General features: G+C 41.9%; 1 protein-coding gene across 1 annotated transcript in view; it reads right to left on the minus strand.

Moving 5' to 3' along the window:
- gbe1b (glucan (1,4-alpha-), branching enzyme 1b) overlaps window positions 1-25,248 on the minus strand; it is an 89,346-nt gene that overhangs the window by 2,411 nt on the left and 61,687 nt on the right. The window contains exons 13-15 of the mRNA XM_069669048.1: window positions 22,986-23,170; window positions 18,645-18,775; window positions 9,088-9,205 (exon numbers count right to left, since the gene is read on the minus strand). Of these exons, the coding sequence (XP_069525149.1) occupies window positions 9,088-9,205; window positions 18,645-18,775; window positions 22,986-23,170 (434 nt within the window). The remainder of the gene's footprint in view (window positions 1-9,087; window positions 9,206-18,644; window positions 18,776-22,985; window positions 23,171-25,248) is intronic.

The following is a 25,248-nucleotide window of genomic DNA, read 5'->3' on the forward strand; positions in this document are numbered from 1 at the left end:
ACATATTCCTTCTTACGACACAAAGGATGTTTATATTAGATATCTCAGATTACCCACTTATAATGTAACACTTCTATCTCAGACTAGACTCTATTAAAAGGATGAAATATTTCTTATTATGTTACATTTAAGTCTGAAACATTCATCAAGGGTCATCTTACACCGAGCCGACGTTAAATAACGGGCTTCTTGGTGTATCAGAGATGCATGAGTTAGAGGGGTTATACTGGTGAATTTGCATGTTTTAACCATTTAACTATAAATCATGTGACGTTGTATTAGAGCTAATCTTTTTTAAAATCATTTTGCAGACATACAGCAGGTACCATGTAAATCTATGTGTTTCCCATCACAGTGATTTTTGTAGATGCAATGTCATCATGTTGAGGTAGTAGTGACCTCTGTGACATCTCTATGAAGACTTTTAAAGAGGGGGTATTATGCTGTTTCACATTTTAAGACATAATATTACAATGTTGGATGTCCAGACTAAACGTGGGTGAAGTTTCAGATCTGTAGGTAAAAGTATGTTGGAGTAATCCCCAGGCTTCTCAGCTCAGCCCGCAGGCTGCTGTGAACGGCAGGTTTCACACAGTTTTTTCTACATGCTCTCAGCAGGCTTCGGGGGGCTGGCCAATCAGAAGAAAGCGGGCTTGTAGGGGCGCGGTTTATATTTTTTTATGAGTGCAAAGCAAGTGACAACAAACAAAGCAATACAAATCACTAACAAAAGGTGCTACACAAATACACGTGACATAGCACAAGACATGTGGGCGGGGTTTCTTAAAGGGACAGGACTGACTGAGTCGTTTCAGGCAGAGGCTGTATGAGGACCTGCACAGAGCACCAGTGTGAGACAAATTATTTTAACTGTAAATTATGCTAAGCTACTCCACAGGTATCACAGAGTGAAATATGACGCTAGAAATTAGCATAATACCCCCCCTTTAATGACTTTTGTGCATGGACCCATTGTCTAATAATTAATCAATGACTGTTGCCTAATTGCAGTTACACACTGCAGCTATTCATAGATAAGTTTTCATAGTAAAAACCCTGTTCAAAAGTTTTCTTACCCTGTAAGTGGTCCGCCTTTACATTTCTGGTTAACCTTTGTCATGATTTAAAATAGATGACACACCCACTCTCACAATATCTATAGACATTTTTGCTCTGGACTCTGAGCTTCAACAGCAGACATTCACAAGCCTCATTTCAGATCTGAGCGACAGCAGTTACTACCAGCCGATCCAACAGCAGTTACTGTACAACACAACCTTTGCAAATCTGTTTGCAATCTGAGCGTTAATGTCCAAACTGCAAAACAAACTGACATGAAGAAGATTGTTCGGTATTAGCAGAAAGTTAGCCGAGCACGTCTGTCCTTTTTTTAACCTCTTTTGTCTCACGGATGTTCTTATATCATATTTCATGTGAGAATATTTTACTCACTTTAGAGCAGAGTCCAGCCTTGGGGCTAATACTCAATCTGATCAATGTTCAAACACACTGATGAAGGATTCATGAGCGGCTTCACAGGAATAGATCATCCTCCAGGTTTCTGTCTGCTGACCCGGACTGCTGGCGAGAGCAAAGCCCGGCTATCTGTGCACTTAAAGTCTGCAGACGTGTCTCTGCTGGGCTCCATTACTCACTTTACCAGGATCCTCTCCCTCTAAGCACTTCTGCACATGCAGGTTGTACTTTAGACGGGCTGAGGATCTGACTGAGTAACAGCACAAACCTGACCTGGATGGTTAACTGAGTCCAGACAGGCTCTTATTTTGGAGGTCGGACATGTTTCTTAGCTGTATATGAACAATTTACTCAAGTGTTAAAACTCTGTTGCAATGATATCAACATTTTTAAAGATGAGGACGTATTTTACTGCAATGGTAGCATTTATTTATACAACAATTAGTTCTGACCAAGTAATCTGATTGGACAAGAGGCTTCCCACGATATAGAGAACAACATCACTGGGACTTTTCACTCTGTGTATCACTCCGCCTCAGGTGTTCTGAATACTGCTCATTAACATCACAGCAGACCGTGTATGTCTACATTAGCCAAGCTAGTACCTCTGAATCACACAGCAGACTCTTATTTCACTGGCTGATGATAAATTAAAACAAACAGGTAAATGTACGTGATAAAAAACAGCTGATCTGTGGTCACCTGTAGACACAGGCAGGAGAATGTTTAGGTTGCTCGGCAACAACAGTCCAGTTTCAGTTAAGTTGTTGAACTAATTACAATAATCTGTTGTTGATTAATAATGTTTACTACTATTTGCCACTTGTTTACCTGTTGTATAAAAGCAACATCACACTTGTGGCCTTGTGCCTTCGACCATTCACAGCTGAGATGATATTCAGTACAATGCTCCCTCTCATGTGATATTGCTTAAATGTGATGTTACCGTAAGTATTGGAAATAAACACCAATGATTTATGAAACAGGTTCTCGATAGAATTTTTACAAAATAAACGAAACATGAATTTAAAAATGATTTTGGGTCTGATGGATCTGCTTCAAACTCTGTAGTTTATTCTCACAAAGGGATGCAGGATTGTAACTGTGTACATGTTTCAGACAGTATTCACACTTTAACACCAGCTTTTAGACGTTCCTCATGGAAATGAACATCTTTTGATCATTAGAGACAATCCTCACCTTCTCTTTCTTCCTCACTTTAACTTCATTTCTTTGTCAGAGGAGAGAACCTCTTTGATGTGTGCGAAGTTCATCAAAGCAGCTAATTATTCAGTGTTTCCCAACATTATGTCTCTGACATTTTGACAGACAAACAAAACTGTGAATGTGAAAAATACCGGAGGAGGTTGAACTGAAATAATTCAGAGTGGATTGTAGTCGCTGACTTTTTCACTTTTTGTCTTGCTAAATGAATAACTTGTTATCGTTCAACAGCAGAAGTCCGAGTTCTTGATGTGCGAGATTCTCATGAAACGCTCTGCAGAGTAAATCAAGTTGTCACTTCACTCAGATGAAGGCTAAGCTGTCGTTTCCAAGACGTTCTCTATTTGCATAAAGAGAAGAGAGATTTTTTCATCTTTCCTATTCAGCTTCACAGCTTCATAGCTTCTGAAACATTCACTGTCTTTATATAAGCAGGGTAAAATAAAGAGCGCTGATTCTTTTGTTACAGCTAACAAACAACATTAGAAACCTTTAACGACATCTATATTAGAAGTATACAAACATATATATTTAAACATTCAGCATGAGCTCTTATTTAAAGTGTCTGGCTACCTGATGAATGTAAGCCAGTGTATTCTCTCTCTGTCGTCTCTGTCTTTGGTCTCTACAAAGTACTGAGAGAAATATCTGTCTCTTTAGCTGCTGCGCTATGTTCACCGGCTCGTCAAACCTGTCCATCGTCTGCTCTGATGGTCCCTATTTCTCTGATAGCTGGGTCGTCACATCATCAGCTGCAGCATATTAAGCAGAGTTTTAATACAGTGACTGTTACATTGATTGCTTTTTTATTCTGTCTTGCTTTATTTGAAAACAACGGCATATTTTTTTTTGTGTTATGAAAAGTTATTACAAGTGCACAGTAGTGAACACTGATCTGATAAATCTTTCCGAACCCTTGGCCTGTCCTCAAGGCACCCCAGGGTGCAATGGCACCCACTTTGGAAACCATTGGTCTATTTAATAGCTGCTGTTAAAACTAAATCTCTTTTCCCATTGTGCTCAGTCACAACCGGAAAGTGATATTAGCATTTTAATTAGAACCAGTCACTGACATGGATCTTCTATCAATTAGTGAGAGAGAATACATGCAGTCTGTGTTATCTCAGATGGAGATGCTGCTTCAAACGCTACTCAGTGACTCAAACCTTAAAACATGTTAAATATGATCGATGTGGAACTCACTGTAAATAGTACACAGGTCACCTTAAAAAAAGGGTTTATACCTTCTAACTGGGCTTTATTTATGGCAATTCAATGATTTGAACAGTTAATATAAAAAACGTTTCAGGTCGCCATGATGCTGTTGTTGGTTCACCTATTGGTACTCCAGCATGAGCGTGCAGCATGTACTGGTTACTACATTGTTAAAGGAGCAGTTCTCCCCTGGAAAAAGCCACTGTCAGTCAAAGCTGGTGTTCTCTGTAATCGATAGAAGCAATAATATTTGAAATTGGTGCCATAGCTGTGGAGAAAGTTCAAACAGCTCGCGGTTTCGCCCATTCTACATTCCTACAATACCCAGCGTGCATTGCGCGCCTCCCTCTGAAAGGAACAACCCAGCGAGAGACGCTGGAGTGAAATACTACCATTTTGCTGCAGGCAATGGGTCAGAGCGGTACAGAATCCGAAACACGACGAGAATATACTGATGGATCGTCTAAAAAATCTTCAGGTCTGCAGTCTACATTTCAAACCTGACGATTTTGAACGAGACATGACATCGGAGGCGTAGAGTGAGGAAGTGTAGTTTAGCAAGCTCCCTGGCCTTTTTCCAGGGCCCATTGTAGAAGCGGATAGCGTCCTCCAAAGGCACAGAGCGGAATTGCATTTTTTTCCTACCATAATGGCATCAGCTCCCCATAACAGCATGATAGGACCGGGGTTGAAAATCGGCAAACTGGCCCTTTAATGCTTAATCCTATAAATCGAATAGTTTTTCTAGTAGAAAATACATTTGAAACTGAAACAGTGTGTCACAGACACAACCTTCCAACGCCTCCTACAACACCGCGCTGCAGTCCTCTGTATGCCCCGTACATCTTGTTTTCCATCTGCTTTCCCGGCGAGCACGTCTTGTTTTGTTCTTGTTTGTGTCGTTGTACGGGGGAGGGCATTTTTCTTTTTTGTATTTTTCTATAATGGAGAAAAAGAAATGACTGAAAGACAATAAGAAATGTCAAATGACAACAGTCCAGCACCAGATTTGCAAACACGCGGGGCATCACGGTCACATGATCCTCGCCACATTTTCCCCGAGCCTCTCGACTCCGCTGCGTCATCCAATTACGAGCATCCTCAGCCTGAGAGAGATGCATTCTTGGAGGATATGAGAGTTTATCATCGCGCTCATGAAGCTGGAGAACTGACAGAGCCATTAAAAAGACAGGAGAGAGGAAGTTTGCAGACTTTGAGAGCAACAGTTGTTAAATAAAACATGGCTGGTGTGGGCACCATCAGCGGCCCCCGCAGAGGCTCCAGTCTGATTATTCCTGTCATGAGCAGGTAGGAGTGAGGAGGAGGAGGAGGAGAAGCATCTTTATGCAAGACTACAGTCTGATGGTGCAATCTGTGTGAGGGAGCCGAGGAAAGAAGATACAGTATGTGCAGAAGAGTCCACACCCTCCCTCCCCCCTCCCTCCCCCGTCTGCCCTGCTCCTCGCACTCCCTTTCATTCCCCATTAATCCGTGATGGTGCCAACATTAGCAGATGACTTGTTAACTAAACTTCACATTTTGGCCAAGAGGGACGTGGCTGAAGCGGTGCTGTTTGAATTAATAAGAGTGAGAAAAGATTTAAGAGAATGTGGAATTTGAGTCCTTCACTGACGAAACCTCAGCTAATACGACGGAGGAGGACGCTCCGCCTGAGAGAGGAAGAGGCTTTTTACCACAGGTTAAATAATGCTGAGCTGAGGCTCTAAACAGGAGTGTGAACTTTGCCAAACACATTTCTGATCCATTGAAAGCCGGCTCCAACTCTTAATAAAGAGAAATATCCTCTCTCTATTAACTGTAACACTCTGGGTATTGATCTAAGGAAGTTCAGGCTGAGTTCAGATAAACAAACAGCTCATCAGGTGCTGTGTCACCTCTGGAGCTGAAACAGCAGCAGTGTTCTGCTCGGAGATATTATTTTACTGAACACACAGGAAACCCAGAGATTAGCTGTAGGATGACTGTGCAGAAGGCTTCACTGTCCTCACGCTTTAATATGATTCATTTACATCTGAACATGCGATCATGAGTCAGTCTGACCTTATTTATCTTTATCTAACATCTTTTTGCCCTTCAGCATTTTAATCAGGAAAAAACATAAGTAATAAAGTGCAGCGAACACGATGAAGATCCTCGAACGCTCTGCTTAAAATGCACATCAGTGTTTTTCTGTATTTCAAGGAGCGACCTTCGTTCATGCTGTTAGCCTAAAGCTAATCTCCGTGATGGACGCCCAGTGGTTCATTCTGCCAGATCTTTCTCTCCCCTCCGTGACGCCGTGCGGGCTTAAGAGGCGTGCACATAAAAAGGTGAGTTCTAACAACATGAATAATGCACATTGTTTGCCAGAGAATCTGAGGGAGCGCAGACATCAGATCCACAAAACGCTCAATGACTCCAGGATAACTGCCAGCGTGAGCAGAGAGGAATTCATAGAAGCCAAATTTTTTATTCACAAACAAAAACTAATGTTGTTTAGAATCCACAAACAATGGAGGCCACCCCCCATGGACTGATTCAGGACTTTATTTCTGCTGCAGCCATGTTTGATGATTTTCTGTGGTCTGTGTTAAAAGCTAATCCTAATAATGAGAATGATCGATTGTAGATCATTTTTTAAAGTCGATACTTTGATATCATCAAACATAGAATGAATGCAGTTTGTATCATTCTTAACACGTGACATTTAAAAGTAAGGAAGTATTCAATACTTAAAGAATCCTAACGGGATTAATATACAGATAGAACAAATAGCAATATTGTTGCACAGATCGATTTAAGCCACTAATTCTTTCAACAAGGCCTTAACAAGCTCATGATCTCTATTTACAGCTTCTACATAGAAATGTAGAATCTGTAGGCAGGGACGTGGATTTTAGGGAAGGCAAGTGTTCTGGTTTCTGTTTGTAGTACGCTTGTAATCCGAGTAATACTGACCAATCACGTATCAGCAGGCTGCAGCGTGTGCAGGAAAAACAGTCTGTGAGGCAGGCGGAGCGTCATCCATCGTAATGACATCCCGGCTCTCATCAGCGTCATCTGACGATGATTTAGCCTCTTATTAATAAACAAACGTCAAGTTCAGCTAACAATCCGTTCTAGATCAAAATTTGGTTTTGGATTTTTGAATAGTAAGTTGAATGAAATACTTGCTAGTAGTGTAGCGGATGCAAAGCTATTGGCTCACTCACCGGGTCCCATGGTCGGAGTTCTGGCCGGTTCTGAATAAGTCGTTCCGGCGAGACGCCAGGGTCGTGAAACCCAAAAGTTTAACCCTACAAAGACAACGCGCAGGCAGTGGTGATCCATTTTCAACACAAAATCATCCTCCTAGATATCCCGTTGGATCTGTTGTAAAAGACAAATCTTCCTCATCACTTTGGTAGTCTGACATGTTTACTTCAAGGATGACGCGAATCAGTCAGAATCAACGTGAAACAGCTACTACTGGATTGTTCAAGAGAGAAAATAGTGCCAAAAAAAGGTGCAGTGTATGAAATCCTAGGATGATGATTTTGTGTTGAAAATGAAACACCATTGCCTGCGTGTTGTTTTGGTAGGGTAGTTCATCTCGTGGGAACTACTTGTTCTACGTTCGGAACCAGCCAGAACTCCGACCACGGGACTCGGTGAGTGAGCTTACAGCTTTGCATCCACTACACTACTAGCAAGTATTTCATACAACTTCGTGTCCAATAATCCGAACTATACCTTTAAGATAAATTTCCTTAATGCTGTGTCACGAAAGTTGTTCAGCGCTTAGATTTCCCGACTTCATCAAATGCATCAATCCAACCTCCGTTCAACAAACGAGCGTTTTAAAAGTAGTTTTCTTCTCCTCTTGAGGACAGACCTGACAAAGCTTCATTTTTATGTTTTACAAATCTGCATCATGATGTTGAAACTTCGGCAAAGGTAAGATCCGTTAATCACGAGAAAACGGTTTCTGTAAACAACGCAGCACGCGGGAAAGGAAGCCCGACATGTTCACCGTTGTCCCCCCAAGGGCTATATCATCATCAGACTATAGCCGATGGGTTTGGAGATTGATAAGCTCATAATGGCACCATGCACATCCTGTGATTCTATGGAGCATTGTTAATGTGTGCCTCGGCTGGCTGTGAGAACACGAGATACAAACATACAAGAATTGTAAAGATAACAGATCAAGACGTGAAGTAAGGCCTGCATATAGTAGCTGTTCAAGTGTCGCCTGGTTTAGTAATGTTTAGATATTCTGGTGCCCATCAGCACTGACTTGTTACCAATCTGTTGACCAGTGGACTCATGTGTCAGATGTGCAACTAATAACATGACTGATGGCTGTATTATGTTTTCAGGTGCTAGTCTCAGGTTCTCAGTGTTTTATTGGGACTCTCTAATGGAACAGAGGTCATAGTTGACATTATTTGTGATGTTATGAGTGTTTCATGCTACAGTAGGTCCAAGTATCTTCTGTATATGATCATGACTACAAGAACTCCTAAAAAGAACACAATCATGTGCCCTATCCTTCGTTTACCTGTGTAACTGATCAAAGTGTCTGAGGTGAAATAGGTGTGTGAGGACAAAGCAATGCTGCACACACACCAAAGTACTTAGTCTGTTAGTACACAAGAAACGATGCACCTTTTATACATTTTGTGATAATAGGAAAAGATTCTAGACGTGTCTTTGTTTCGCTACAGGCAAAATAAATTTGGACACAACAAAGAAAAGAAAAATGTTTGTCTAAAGTTGTAACGCTTCATGTTTTTATTTTTGAAAGATATTTCTGGAGCTGTCTCATCACCACCCACCGCTGCTTTTGATGTGTTTCTCCTCTGAGCTCCTTCATTACATATGTGCAGTGCATTATGGGACAATGGTGCCCATTTACAGCACACTCAAAATTCATTTATTTGCATACTGACATGTTTGAGTACTCTTAGTTTTGTCACTTTGTCAGTTTTAATGTACAACGCCCTCCAAACACGTCAGAATTAGTATGCAGAGTGGGATGTTGATACAGCATAGGTTAGCAGAAAAGTGGGTTAGAGAGCGGACTCGACTACAATGGCCCTGGACTTATTAGTGGAGTACACTCCATATACAGGACTCGAGGACGTTCAACAAAAGATGACCTTTGATGAGTCAAAACAAGTTTTTTACCTTTATGGAGTTTTGGCGTCCGTTGAAGTGCTCGGCCTCGGTGTAGAACTCTGTGTTGTGGTCCAGCCGCCCGTGGCCTCCATACTGAACCATGTCTGAATCCAGCTTGATTTTGTATCTGACACAAATCGAGGTTAAGGCGCAAAAGCAGTGGGAAACTAGATTATAAGATCTCAGACATAAGATGCACAAGAGAAGGTTTTATCAGCAGTGCTTTGGGTGTGCAGACTTGGTTTAGCAGAGCTCAGCTGGTTTATATTCATTGAAATCCTCACATCCATCAGCATTCATCTCATCGCAGCAGCACTACAAAGTGACAGAGAGCAGCCCAAACAGACAAAGAGAACGCTGCCTGAAATGAACATAAATACAAAAGTGATTCAGCCATGGATCAACCATGCAGCCTGCCTGTCTAATTCATATAATAACCGCACAAATAATGAATTCAGTCAGAAAACAGTGAGACAAATGAGTGACAACAAACACACAAAAACACAAAGTCTATAAAAGAATCCGCTCGTCCAAGACTTTACATGTTTTGTAGTTTTACAACAGAGACATCGTTTAGCTGTTTGATGAAGAAAAAGGAGGCAATAATTAGGATGCATGTCAAAGCGAGAACAGATCGCTACAAAGTGAACAAAATGATGCATTCATCCCATTCAGGCTTTTATTTTGCAGAGGCACCAGGAGGTATATATGGAGTTAGGTCTGACATTCAGCTCTGTCCTACTTTACTACACAAATGTTGTATACTTTATGTGGAACACACTCAGTGGAGCACATGATCATTCTTTTTACTGTGGGGGATGAGGGAGGTAAATGAAGGCCCCTTTTCTTCATTCTTTTTGCACAATGTCTCTGCTGTGCGTCTGAACAAAGACACTCACAGCCCGATGAGCTGCTCCCATAATCAGGTTACCACAGTTTCATGACACATGTATGTGTATTCTGAGACATTGCCTGAAATAAGGCCACATCTTCCAGTGAGAGGATTAGTGTATATGCTGTACCTCTTTAACAAGCTCAGGATCAAATCAATGACACGATGAAGTTTGTCCTTACAGGAGCAACTGGCCCCTGGAAAAAGCTGCTGTCAGTCAAAAATCAATAGAAGCAATAATATTTGAAATTGGCGCCATAGCTGTGGAGAAAGTTGTACAAGCAGCTCCTGGTTTCGCCCATTCTACATTCCTACATTACCCAGCGTGCATTGCGCCCCTCCCTCTGAAAGGAACCATCTAGCGAGAGACGCTGGAGTGAAATACTACCGTTTTCCAGTCAAGGACATTGATTTTGGCGAAATACGACGAGAATGAAATCTTGGGCTCTACAGTCTACATTACAAACCTGCGGATTTTGAACGAGACATCGGATGTGGGCCTCCTAGATTGAGGAAGTGTAGCAAGCTCCCTGGGCCCTCCAGTGGGCCCTGGAAAACCTCTGCGAGACAACGCGGCGGAGGTTTTCCAGAGACCATTGGAAAAGCGGATAGCGTCCTCTAAAGGCACAGAGCGAAATTGCATTTTTCCCCCTACCATAATGGCATTAGCTCCTCATAATAGCATGACAGGACTGAGGTTGAAAATCGGCGAACTGGCCCTTTAAGCAGGTAAATGAAGAATGATACCTAAATTATAAGGAACGGGCTCCCAAAGTGTCAAGACTTTTATAAAACCCTTCCTGCTTCTTTTAAACTGCTTCACATTTGTACGATCCAAATCTTGATGTGCGACAAAAACATAAAAAGAAGGGTGTCTGAATATGTTACAGGGCGGTTATTAATGTCACAGGAACTATTTGAGACATTTTAAAAGCCAGATTTAAAATGCACATAAGTGGACTTTGACAAGGATGTACATAAACACATATTCAGTAATAAGAAAACTTCTACGCAGGAAAAGTTTAGTCTCCTCGTGTCAGTCAGAAACACTTAGGAGCATACATGTCATCTGATGTTTATGTATAATGTGAAGACGAACATCTGTGCGGTGCATTATTTACCGTAGTCTCTCAGGGACAGGAGCAGTAAGGAGTGCTGCTGTAACAAACACCAGGAGAGAGCAGCACACATGCAAGCAGGCCCCTAATTGGCTGGCTGAATAATCACCTTATCTTCCCATAGGCGATATACTGGAGTGTGATCCTCAAACAGCGCCTCATTCTGCCCCAGAGCCGGGGAAATTCTGCTTTGGCTGCCTGCTTGTCTCCTTTGATAGTGATGATTAAAAGGAAGTGCTGCTCTGTGCATTGTTTCTGCAGGAGAGGAAGATCCCCTCCTCCTCTGCTCGCCGCCACCGTGGTGTTTTATTGACAGAACAAAATAATTTTACTACGAAGGTTTCACAATAACTATCAGAAGAATGTGGAAATGTCCTCCCAGGGGTTACAGTGCCTCCGGGAAAGTGCAGATATGTGTGATTTCAAAGGTTCATCCTCCTAATTCAAACAATAAAAACCTTCACATTAACTAATCCTAACAGTGCGAGGAATATATTTGTGAACTGTCAATATTTGATTCAGAGGACTAAATACACTCCAGTGCTCCTTCCACTGCTTCCACCACTCATCAGGATTGGATGTGTGCGTCTGGAAATGAGGCGTAGTTACAGTAATTCAGAATTCCCGGGTAAATTTCTCAGCGAGGAAGTGAGCACTGGGGTAAATTGGTAGTTGGAGGCTTTGAGCGATTACATCTTTGTTAGTGGCTACAGGCGGCGGCAACAACAGCTCGCACTCCGGCTGTAAAGTATCGTAATCAATACAGCCATTGTGAATAAAGGGGAAGATTTAAGAACACAATCAATTGTGCCCAATGAGCAGAGAGAGAAGAAGGCAGGCTCAAGCTTGATGATCAGAGCCATTGATGACCTGAAAACAATCTGGCCATGACCATGATTGCAGACCAGACCGCCACTTAGTCTCTCCATCAGCGTGTCGTATTTTCAGGCCTTATGAGAGTAATAGCACCCTGGCGTGGCTGAACAAGGGCTGAGGCAGATGTGTGTGTGTGTGTGCACGTCTGAAGAATGTGCTAAGGCCTTGTAAGCATTCTAAATAACATCGCCGGTGACTTTTCCTGCTTTCTGCTCAGCAGGTTACATCAGAGGGGAAGGAGCAACAGATTTCTGTCACAGAGGAATAAAAGAACGGTCACGTCAGGTTATGTTAACTGAAAAATGATCTGTAATTCTCTGAATCTGTAATTAAAGCACTGAAATGACCAAAGTTATTTTCAGATGGAGGATGAGGCACAAGCAGTGACTGATCAGAAGCATTTTAAACAAACATACAAGGTGAGCTGAACTTGTTTAGAAGAGAAAACAAAGGAAAAAGGTAAAATTATCACCCAGACTGTCGGATGTAAACATCCATTACAATTTGACTTCAGGTGGCTGCACACTGCCCAGACAACGCCCAACTCACCTCAACATTCTAAAGCTGGCAGTTGAAGTCTTTAGAATGTTCCGGAAACCAACTGCCAGCTCCACACTGCCCAGACATTAGCCGACAGGACAGACTGCTGCTGCCTACTTTATAAAACCAAAACTAAAGTGAGTGCTTAACGGACAGCTGACAGTTAGTAGTTAACAGCTAGTTAACCAACATTAGAAAAAGAAAGTTGTGTGTACTGATGTTCTGCACGCAACTATAGTCCAGTTGTCAAGGGAACGCACTCTCAGGATGTTGCGGTTTGTTAGGAAAAGGCGCACATTGGTCCGACTTTCCACGACTCCACCAAACACGACTAGACATGTCAAGCTCGAACAACTCCATCCGACAAACAAAACTATCGGCGCACACTGACCCTACAGTTGGTGTTGGTCTGGGCAGTGTTCAGCCACCTTTAGACCAACAGTGACCATCACACTAAAATAGTCTTAAGTCTTAAGAAACAAAATGAAATCAATTATGATTTTGAATGACTGATTAGGAATCTGCTGGATTAATAGATAGAAGAACTCTTTGAATCAGTGCGGTTTAGAAACAGACTGAAAAATATTTTTTTTTGTCTTACTCTGAAATTCAGCCGTCTGAGGAAGAAAAGGATTTGCAGAGCTTGTTTGAAAATGTTGTGTGTTGATGTTCCATCTGAATATTTTGCAGCAGTGAGCGCCAAGAAATATGAAGCATAGATGCGTATGGGGGATTGGGGGATGGTTTAGTCCAGTGGCCCTCAACTGGTCTCGCCTCAGGACCCACCACCACCTCCTTAATAACAGATCGCGTCCCAAATTTCAGAATTTTTCAACCACTCAAATGTATTTAATAAAAAATGGTGCAGTTTGGACCTGAGACAGAACGAAACATCACAGTATGTCAGCTTCACAAAACACAACAGTATAATAGTCAACCAAAATGCCCAGGAGGTGGCAGTGCATAGGAGGAAAATATTCTCTCTACAGTTCATTCAGTCAGACGCCTTTTTCAACAGAAATAAACTAAAAAAGTGACACATAAATGCAACGACCGAACGGCTCATTAAGTTTTAAGAATGTAAAAGTAACTAGCTGTGGATACAAGAGTGTGAATAAACTACACTACCACTGCACGTATGTCATAGGAAACCCATGTCCTTCAAAATAAAAGCACAGTTTAGACTTTTTGCCACAACTTATTTTTTTCAAGCACACATCCACGACCCACTGAAAACAACTCTGCGACCCACTTTTGGGTCCCGACCCACCAGTTGAGAACCATGGTTTTAGTCTGACTTGGTATCCCAAAAGTTCCCATTAGGTACGGTAGCCACTTTTTCAGTACAATCTTTATCGTAATCAACTGTTTCACAACAATCAACAGAAATGACGACCAAAACTACAAAAGAGGACCGAAGTCTTAAGTCAGAATCAACTTTTCCTTTTATGCCTGAAATAAAAGGAGGCGGCAAAATTCTAATAACAGATGAAGGCTCTGGATTGATGAGGATGTGTGACGTTACCCGGAAGAGTTAAAAACACATAATGCAGCGTTGTTTCTGCAGTTCATCTTACAGCACGCTGAGGAAATAAAGATGCTTATTTCCCTCTTTTAGAAACCTTAAGAGGATTATTTTTGATAATATCAGAGTAAATTATTGTCATCTTTATGAGACATGTTCATTTTACTCTGTATTACAGGTAGTTTGTGTCACCACATGTTTAAGTGAAGTATCCAAATGGCACTAGCAGAACGGCTCAGACAGAGGAGGAGAATGATGACCTGACACAATCTCAGCTGAGTATTGGCACGGTGTAAATCAAAGACCAATCTGCTCTGACAGGTACAGCTTCATGACGGATCCAACTGGGATTTCAAATACTCACACCAGCCAGATAAAGCCCGGTGCCTGTAGAACGTGTCCACCACGAGTCAGGGAGAAAATACTAAAAAAAAAAACTAAAAAAAAACACGCTGATGGTTTGAGTGCCTGTCGAAAAGATGACATTGACTGCATTTTAATAGGCAGCGTTTTTGGTGAGGTGCTTGGCTGCACTTTCTCTCCTCTTCCTCGAGGAGCAAGAAAAACAAATTCAATAGACGACAATAAAAATCAAGGAAAAGCTTGTCTAAAAGTATGAAGAGGCCAAACAGTCACTGTGCAGCCGACTAAAGATTGCAGGATGATGTCTTTATTGCAGCCGAGTTGTTATTTATTCATCGTAAAGTTAAGACAGCAGACTCTCAGTGTTGCGTTAGACCCCAGACACTAAAACCACAGCAGTTATTTCGCTCAAAGACATCTGAACAGCGTCAACTTTAGTCTTTTCGGCTGTTATTCCGAGACTTTCTATGCAGCACACCGGAGTGTTATGCAGAACTGGAGGCTTTTTCTTTCAGCGTTACAGCCGTGCAGAAAATAACAGTCAAAGTTTCCTAACAAGCAAACAGAGAAACCACCTGAAGATCCATTCAGACCAACATGCAGCCGCCAGCGTGCGACAGAGGGCAACAAAAGGTAACTCGATGGTGTTTTTTGCAGCAGAGGGACACCAGCTGATATAATTTGGTAGTTGCCATACTGGCTAAGGAAATAACTGGATCCTTTTCAGTGGAGAACAGTGTGGTCAGCTCCTTCCAGCTATTATTTCAGATGCAGCCTTAGTGAGCGGCTCCACTGTGCCACCCCTGACCCTCGCACAGGTGGAGAAAGTTTAAGTGTATGACGGCTGAGTGTAATGAAAAAGCACTTTTGGACTCTTTGAGCTTGTCTTGTTTACCTCCTCTGCCTCTGAGTGGCACTTTCATCTGTCTTCTCTCCTAATTGGATCCTCTGCACACATTCCCATCGGAGGATCTGCATCTCCTCACACACGCGGCGCATTTACCTTCCTCACACACACGCCACATTTGCCTTTATGTGTTTACTGCTTCTCTGTATAATGACAGCCAGAGCTTTGCCCTCACATTTATTTGCATTTCCTCTCAACCCACCCAGTGTCTGAGGCCTCTCCTCAAACATCAAAAGAAGCACCAGGAGGAAAAGATGCGGCTGCATCTAAATGAAAATAAACCCTCAAAAACGGTGTTAGATACACGGCAGCGGGGCTATTAGCGGTGAGCCAGAGATTAACCCCATCAAGGCAGAGCCGAACACACGAGGCAGAACGTACAATTACTGCACATCAAACAAGCTCACAATTAACACATGATATTAAGAGATTAGAGGTTACTTTTTCATTGTCAAATTAACTTGATTATTGTTCTCTCTCTCTTTTCTCATTAGATAATGTGTTTCTTTGTGAGATGTAGATTAACTGTTTCAACAGGGATTATTAATGCTCTTTCTTATTGCTTTTTCCACTGTGATAATTAATATACGGAGGCAGGAAGTGACATAAAATCTGTATCTATATGTAACACAATAATTGTCAGATAATTTAATAAACAGGGAAATTCCCCATGTAATGATTCGAGATGTAATAAAACATGTTGCTGGTTATTAAAATGATCTCGTTAGGCTGTATTGTAAACCTTTTTTCATTAAGGATATTTTATTACATTTTCACAGTCGTATTATTTCACTATTAATTTGGGAGAAGCCTCACCCTATCTATAAAAAATGACACAAAAATATCAAAGGAAAAGTGAAATCAAAGGCACAACTTGTGTTTGATCGTGTCACTGCCAATCAAACCGTCGTTACTGGATCCCTGTATAGCGATTTGAGCCGCCTGAATCCACAGAAACTAACAAACCCTGTCAGCGCTCTCACTCACCATCACATTGTTTCAGTCAGAGCTGTTAAAGCAGCACGGCTTCGTATCCATCAGAGAGGCTGCTGGCGTGAGCGTCTGTGGGCCTCAGCAGAGAGCGATGTCCGTTATAATAAATACAAATCTGTCAGCTCTCTGTCCCCCTTCACATCCCTGATCATTAAGCCGGTTGTAATCACAACTGTGGGACTCATTAAATTCCTCTGCACTGCTCACTGGAAGACAGACAGCCTGTGCAGTTAAAGAGAGCGCTTTCTGAATCACTGGGCTCTGCTATTATTTCTCTATAATAGCAGAACAACAGCACTATAAACACACGACTCGTATTCCTTTAACAGCTAACATTATATCACAAAAGTATCAGCCTCAGAGAACGCTGACATTAACACTGCAGGTCTTTACAAATTTCATTTACTTTAAACACGTCTGACACAATGTTTAGATCCCTGATCCACATCTCACCTCGAACAATGCATCCTCTCACAGCTGATTCTTAGTATCTTTAAGGCCCTGAAGAATCGACTCCAACATTACAGCTTCAAAGTGATAATCTCGAACTTTTTCATTCAAATAAATGTCTGTTAAGTCTCTATCTATCGCCCACTGATGAAAGCCTTTGCATTTGCAGTATTACAGACTGGGCGTCAAAAATCACAAGCGGCGCCCAGTTAGTGATGCGTTTCCATCCACCAGCAGTGGTTGGTCTGCCAGAGAGGGTAGGCGGAGCTAAGCGGCTGCTTTTCCGGTCTCTGCAAGTGTTGCGAGTAAACAGTAATCTGCTATGGCTGAACAAACAGAAAAGATGGATGACTACAGATACAACTTCAACAAAAAGTGAAAATCCAAAGAAAGAGAAACAAACTTGACGCTCAGATGAAGCAAACAGTCTAAAAAGGAAAGCGACCGTCAGCCAGGAAAATCAAGAGTTACAGCCGTAGCCAACCGAGGACGTCACACATGCAACGCTGTCTGGATATCTGGGAAGTGTGCTCCTGTAATTACCGTTTATCGCCATAGGTGCCGCCAAAGAGAACTGTTATGGCTGCTTGTTGACAAAAAATTACTTTACACTTTGTATTTGGGGTTTATTAAGAACTCGCGTACAATATATGCCCTTAAAAGTCACATGTCAGGTCATATTTAACATTTTATCTGTCTGCCTATTCTATGAAACACCAAAACAACAACAAATTGATCAAATCAACCAGTTTTGTCAGTGCAGTCAAAGTGTGATAAATCTTTTTCTCTGTCCAAAAATCTATTAAATCACATCACTGAGCCATGTCGTTGCATTGGGTGACATTTCCCTTCATTACCATGAACACGCGCTCTGTCGGGTATTTTGAGTAAGTCCCACACAGACAGTCCTAGCTGAGGTTAATACTGTTCAGCACTGCAAATCCACAGCTGAAAATAGTCCAGAGAAAAGCAATATGTTCTCGTTAGGTGCTCGGCTTGGCAAGGAAATTATTTAGCCTTTAAAAAATATCAACTATATATTCACAGCCTGTTATCAGGATCAACATCTTCAGTCGGCACAAACAGTCCCCAGGCTGAGGATGTAAGAAAGTATTAATGCACTTTTGGTTTCTTCATGGAGTTTGTTGACAACAGGAAAAATACAGAATATCGCTCGTCTTATCCCTTAAATAGTTTAAGACAGCTGCTGTTAACTCTGTTACATCGCAGCAAGAAGGTTCTCCAGGTGCACGGTCTAAAGGCATGCAGGCTGGGTTAACTGGTATCTCTATCTGTCTGCCCTGTGGTTGACTGCCTGACCTGCCCAGTGTCTGCTGGCATTGTCTCCAGTACCCCTGTGACCCTCAAAATGATAAGCAGGTACCTAACTGATGGATTATCCTTTAAATGTTATAAGCAAACTAATGGCAAGCAGTGCTGTGGCCATTTTAGAGCGAGTATTAGGACTTGTTTTTGGTGCTCCAGTCGATGAAAAGTTACAGAATAACCGGAGTTGATAAGATTTATCCGCTGGGACCACTGGTGTCTGCACTAAATAGTTGTTGACCTACTTTTCCTCACTCTGCCTCAGCATGCTGCACACTCCCAAAAAGTTTCTCTGTGAGCTTTTAAAAGTGTGTTGATCGTGTTATTCCCATCATTTCTGTCTCCTTCATGGCCCCTTGAACAGACATTTACTGTCTCGTTTGGAATATAATTATTTAATGAATTTGTCAAGCTCCTTAAATAAGTCTAGTTATCGTATTAAAGAAGTAGCTGAGACAGACAGCATTACTCACGGAGGCACTGCAGGGTTGCACCGTGGGGTGACAGAGGAAAGCCACTGTCTGTAGATTCATAGAGAGAGAGCAGAGACCTGACAGATGAGAGCAGAAAGGATACTTTCCTGGAACTTCGACAGCCACCCTGTAGTCCTGGAAGCTCTTGCTGGGGTGGAAGTTGAAGATAAAGAGCACATTTGCTCTGTCAAACACAATGACCTTGTCCTCTTCATGCTTGGCACTGACAAAGGCCTGCAGGGAGAGAGAGAAAAAAAGAGCTAATCAAATATTTCTTTATGAATAGTCATTACCTCTCTCATCTTGGTTTTAGGAACTTATAATGGGCCACATTATATCAGTGGACTACACATTTCCTAATAGGCTGAGTAAGATTCCCACATCACATTTCAGGTGGCGCTCATCAGCAGAAAGCAGCGGCACACACTGACAGCTTTAGACAGCCTCACATGATAAAGCCGCCACTCTCCTGTGGAGCGAGCTACTGTTAACGTGTCATTAGCAGAGATTATCAATGTCACCCAACCCCCTATTTTTAGTGCCTTGTTCCCCAAGCCAATTTCAGGGCAGCATATTCACGGCTGAACGGGAAGATAAGCACCCTGCGACTGGACCGGCAGAGAGGAGGAGGTTAAGGATGAGCTGACAGTCTGGAGTCTTTTAACAAGTCCATTCCTACATTACAAGTCCACAAATTTGGAGTAATGACGTGGCAACTTCCTCGGGCTGGCTGAAAGTACTTCAGCAGTCCATGGAGTTGTGACCTGATGAGCATGTTGGCTTAATGTGGATCCTAACATATAGATAAATAAAGGTAAATGCAATCAACTTGGTGGTGATGGTAGAAATATTGGGATTATATTGAGAAATCCTTGTTGGAAAATTCCAAATAATTATCTCCCGGCGGGGTTGAGTGCTAACCCCAGACAGGGCACCTCACCCTGGCTCTGCCTTCCTAACTCACCTCTCTCTGCAAACTCTTCTCTCTATATTTTTCTCTTGTGTGCTTAATTCAAATGTGAGGCCAGTAGAAGCCATGTGTGTATCAGCGTTGTCAGTACCTGGAGCTTGCATGAACGGAGCCTGGGTCTGTTGAAGTTGGCAATGCTGCTTGGGTGACAGTGGTAGGTGTGGTGTAAGTATTGGGATGAGGGAACATAGGGAGGAGTTTCTTCACTGAGTGCTTATCCTTATCATTAGGGCACAAGTATCTTGGCTGACGGAAAACGCGTCACCAACTGGCCGCCACTTGTGATTTTTTCCGCAAATGTTGCCACCGACGCCTATAGTTTTCATCCCAGTAAAGTTACACTGTTGTAAGTAGAACACAGTCTCCTCTGGATGCCACAGCCTGCCTGCCTGTGTACCCTGGTTTATTTACATGTCATCACCTCGAGTGATGCTGTCTCTGCACCAACAGGAGCTTCAGTTCATGTCCAAAGTTTCCCTTTTGAAGCTCACAGCTGCACCTCTTCAAAGAGGCGGGCAGGAAGCAGACTTTTTTAAGTCCCTGCATGTTTCCACTTCCTCTTAGTTCCCCTTCACCTGGGACAGCATGGAGAGCGGCTGACAGATCCTCTCCTGCTCCTCATTTTCACTACAAAACGCCCTTGGATCCTCCCACCACAGTGAAATATTGAACCGAGCCGTGGAATATTCCCACTAAGCACGATTACCTTGGCAATGTCATTGATAGGCTGTCCAGAGGATTCAGACTCATCTGGTTATTGCTGCAGAATCTCTGAGCACTTATTGGCATTACCAGTGACTGATGTTCTTCAGAGTCTTTTTGGGATATTGTGTCAGTCGGTCCCCGAGTGAGACGTTTTATTTTTGTCTCAGCTGTTTTCTAGTGCCGTCTGAGGACGCAGCAGGGGTCAACTACAAAAACCCCACAACTGATTTATTATCAGTGTGTTCAGTCTGCTTCAGACCACTTACCTCATGTCGCAGCTTTACATAAAGCCCGCTTCATTCCCTTCCCTTTTTCCTCTCATCACTTCTTATCTAAGACTTTTCTCTCAAACTGGACCTTTACTGACACCTTTTATATTGAGTTTTCTTGTGATAATACAGGATTTTGTTTTTACATTTCAAGGCGACAACCTTGTTGTAACGAGAAGATGGAACAACTGTTCGCCTGATGAATTCCTGACAGCATTCTGACCATCACAGAATAATAATTATTCAGCAGCTTAGCATTACAACAGAACCTTTACACATGATGATGAACATTGCCGTTCATTTTGTATATCAATGACATTTGTTTGGTTTCAGGGTCATTGAAGTGTTTTTTATTTGCTGATGATTCAACTTTATTTAGAAGCGGGAAACATTTAAAACAACTTCTGGATACTGTGGAGAAATAATAAAAAAAGGTTTTGATGCTAATAAATGATCTCTTCACCTTGGAAAAACTAAATGTATAATATTTGGAAAATCGAGCAACAAACTCCGACAGGAGTTAATGAAGTGGAAACTGATACAGTACTTGGAGTAATACTTGACACTAAATTAAGTGTGAAATACATAATAAACCATGTCAAAGCCAAAATGTCTATATCTATTGCTATACTGTACAAAGCTCAACATATCCTAAGTCAGAAATCACTGCACACACTGTACTACTCTCTCATAGTCCCATACATGACTTACTGTGTAGAGGTATGGAAACACTTATAAAACAAATACAGACTCTATTTTCTTACTGCAAAAGAGAGCCATACGAATTCTAAGAAACCCCATCGTGAGCCAACCAATCCATTTTTTATCCAGCTAAACGTATTAAAATTGAAAGACTTAGTCGATTATAATACAATACAAATCATGTAAATAGCCAAAAATGGACCATTAAGTATCCAGAGGTTGTAAATAAAATCTGAGAGGAACATTCTTATTTGAAAAAGTAAAGACAAGAACAAGGAGGGTGATGCTGACTTGTTCTGAAAACATTAAAACATGCAGTACACTGATCAGGTTCAAAAAACTTTACAAGAACAATTGCATAATGCAATACACTTTGGAAAAGTTAAGTCAATGTACGTATGTTAATGCCAGTAATGGACAAAATGATAATACTAATGTATCTGCGTGCTGCTGCCATATCCTTGTCTTTGTGATGATTGTGATTTTGTGAGGTGAGAGGGGGAGGTGTTAATAAGCTTTAGCTTCTGCCTACAGCCTTTTGGTTTATTACTAAGAATGTTTATGGTGCTTTTATTTTCTATCATTGTGTTTTGTTTTGTCTTTTGAAAATGAACCGAAATAAAAATAAAAACATTGATTTGCAATGTTCTGATCAGAGAGAAAACAAGAGGACTTATCACATGCACATCCGCTCTGGCCTTAAGACGTGATGAATACTGTGATTTCTTGTTATATGAACAAACCTTGAATAGAATAAACTCTATCATGTGCTTCTGTAATAATGCACCATATTCACAAAACATCCCTGTGATGGATGGTCGTCCTGCTTCCCAAACATCCCAGCTGCCTGGAGCTTTCCACATTATGGAACTTAGACATGACAACCTTCAGACTGCCAAGCTAGAATCTATCAGAACATTATACACAGGATGTGAGGTAATAAATCAAAGGAGCATAATTAGATGATGTTGTAGGTACATTGTAGAGCTGTCATCTTCTATAAATCTACACATGTTAAAGGCAGCCAAGGAAAACAGCACCCAATGTGTAGCAGGTCAGTACTGCTGCCAAATGTGTGTGGCGTCCCTGCCAGTAGCCTCCTTTGGGATCAGCAGTCCCTCCCGTTCTCCCAAAGGGAGCTCCCAAATCTGCCTCGGGCTTTGCTTTTCCTTTGCTGTACCTCCAAAGCTCCTTTTCATGCAGGTGTAAAGACTGTGAGAGGTTCCAGTAAGTCTGAGCATTTCTGATTGATGGAGCGATGTACAGAAATTATCCCTGTGAACCAGACGTGTCTCTAATTACACTCTGTGATCTGGTTTTCTTCTCTGCCGTCTGCGGAGGTGAAACACGCAGGTCAGAGTGTGACACGGAGGACTAATCTGAGCACTGATTCCTGCGGATGTGAGGGAGGGTTTTTTTTTTAATCAATTACACAGACTCACTTCTAATCCCTGTCAATTCAGCAACACTCTCCATTTGCATTATCCCATTACTTTGCTAGCAGCCCCTCGTGAGAGTAACATCATTTTTGTGCCATACGCTTCAAATGCAGACAAAGAGAAAAGCTGCAGGATGAGAGAGAAAACTAGTACTGTTCACCTTGACAGCATTTACTCTCATATAAAGAGCATATTATATAAATCTAATATGGTAAATATTTGGTGAGGAGTTGACTGAACTCTAAAAGTTATTAAACACTCTGTATGTGACTAAAAACGTTGCAGTGACATTATATAATCTGGTGGTTTTGTCATTGAGGGTGTCTGCCTGCTGTACAGTGAGTGTGTGATGTCCTTACAGGTGCAGCAGCCAGCCAGCCGTACTTGTCTTCGGTGCGGTTCATGTCCCGGTCAAAGGCATACAGCTGACAGTAGCGGAGGTGATCCATATCCACCAGGTTAAACTGCCGCCGGGCATAGTGGTAACTCTGATTGTTCCCCTCTCTGGGGAAATCCAGCCACTCAGGATGGCCAAACTCATTCCCTGCAACACAGAGAGCGTCATTAAAGAATGTTCATAATGAAGGCGCAGGCACACAGTCTCACACAGTGAATTAGCATACTCCACTCGGCCGTGCGATATGAGCTTCTTCTCAGGTTTTCTGCAATTTTTTAACAAGAAGAAAAAGGACGAAGATCAAAGAGAGCAGAGTCGGCGACAGTCTGTGACCTTTTAATAACCCCAGCAGAGGTTAGCGCTTCCCATATTAAAACGGAGCTCAGCAAACTCCAGCGAGCCAGCCTCCCTGTCACCCAGGAGCCTGCCCTTTCATGAATAAAGAGAAAAGAGCAACACAAGTGAAAACATTGTGCAAATAAATCCCACAGCTTTCATTTGCATCTCACTTTCTCAACAATTATATGCAAAAATAATTCACCAGGACGTTCATTTATTGTCTGTCCGTAACAGAGAGAGAACCAGTAATAATGCTCTTGAACTGCTTAAAAGTCTGACACAAACAGATCCTTATCACTCTATTAATTAATGTGCATTTATCAAAGCATTATCTAACCATCAGAACAACTGTACTTCTAATGCAGCTTCTCCAGAAGGCTGCTCGTTTTCTTCAGCATCCTTTAATTGAGAGGGAAAGCCAGCAAGCCCCGGAGTTACAGCCAGCATCCCTGATACAGAAACAGCTATACAGTCCAGATGTAAAGATGAATGCAGCTGCAGAAGTGGAAAAAAAATAGCGGCCTTGTTGCTACTATGCTGTCAAACCGGGAGATGAGATAATGAATCCGTCATCAGATGTCACGGCAGCATCATAAAACAACAGCCGGGATAATTGAATTCCCGGCAGAGGCAGAAACACGGAGACAAGAGACGGAGGAAGATGCATGACAACAGAATACAGGCTAGTTGTTTATTTGATGCAAAGAGCCCCCACCTCCTTTAAAAAAAAATCAGAGTGATGGGATGAAGTGGAACAGACAGGAAGTGACAGCAGATTTTAATGAAATACATTATGTAGGTGTTAAAGAAGTAGCAAACAATGAGGCATGGTCTGCCAGCAGAACAAGCCCGCTGCAGCGTGTGCGTTGGAATTAGGGCAGCACAGACACGCAGAGAAAAGGAGGGGAGAGGGAAAGGCGGAAAAAAAAGAGAGAAAGCGTCTTTTCTTGTGACATCTGCATGAATAACAAGCCTCCCACACAGCTGAACTTGAAATGTAAAGAGAAAATTACACCTCAGACTTGCAACACTGGCTGTCAAAGGCAGACTTTTTTTCCCCCAGCACTCCACCAACAGCAATGTGTACACCACACGCTCATTGTGCATCTGAAATTCCTCTATTAATTTTTCACACCCAGATAATCTCATCAGGCACAGGAGCTGTACTGTATTTAGTCACAGATTTTTGTAAAAGTATCAAACATTGAGCAATGCGTGGGTACGGCTTTAATTATTCCTCATGAATAACATGAATAAGTCAAAGTTTAAACTGTCGATGCAGAGAAGAAAAACAAAATATGAATGTGACCAAAAACATTTACGGAAGTGAATAATATGATTTGCATAATATCTTTATATGTGGCCTTATCTTTGCTTTTTTAAAAGGCAACAGCATTTAGAAGCAAAGCAATCACTTTAGCTGCAGCCATGTATCTCTGGAGGATATTTGTTTGTGCTGTTCTATAATCAGTGTTATAAGAGGCCATAAGAAACACTCTCTTTACAAGCTCTCCGTAAAGATGGTGCTTCAGAGGAGTTCACAAGGTCAGCAGAATAAACAAGATTCTCGCTCCTAGTAAAATTTGATTTGTTTTGGAGATGTGCTGACCATTAAAAGTTCGGCCTTATTGCTATAGAGGGAAGGTCAAAAGAGCATCAGAGTCATTAAGTTGCTTCCTCTTCGGAGTTTGAATAGACACATTAAATTTTACACAGATAAGGACGTTAAGTTCTTGAGATATGACGCTCAACAAATCACAAACAGCAGAAGAAGCTGACACATAAATCTTTAAGGGAGGAGGAGTTTCATGTTGCTGGAGTTGAAGTCTTAAATTGAGAGCTAATTTTAGAGTTCTTTATATGAAAGGTTTGGGTCCACTTAGTGT

This window comes from Semicossyphus pulcher, unplaced genomic scaffold (assembly GCF_022749685.1).
Source record: "Semicossyphus pulcher isolate SPU_LCO1_2020_fin unplaced genomic scaffold, fSemPul1.0.p SCAF_19, whole genome shotgun sequence".
NCBI classification, from domain to species: Eukaryota; Metazoa; Chordata; class Actinopteri; order Labriformes; family Labridae; genus Semicossyphus; species Semicossyphus pulcher.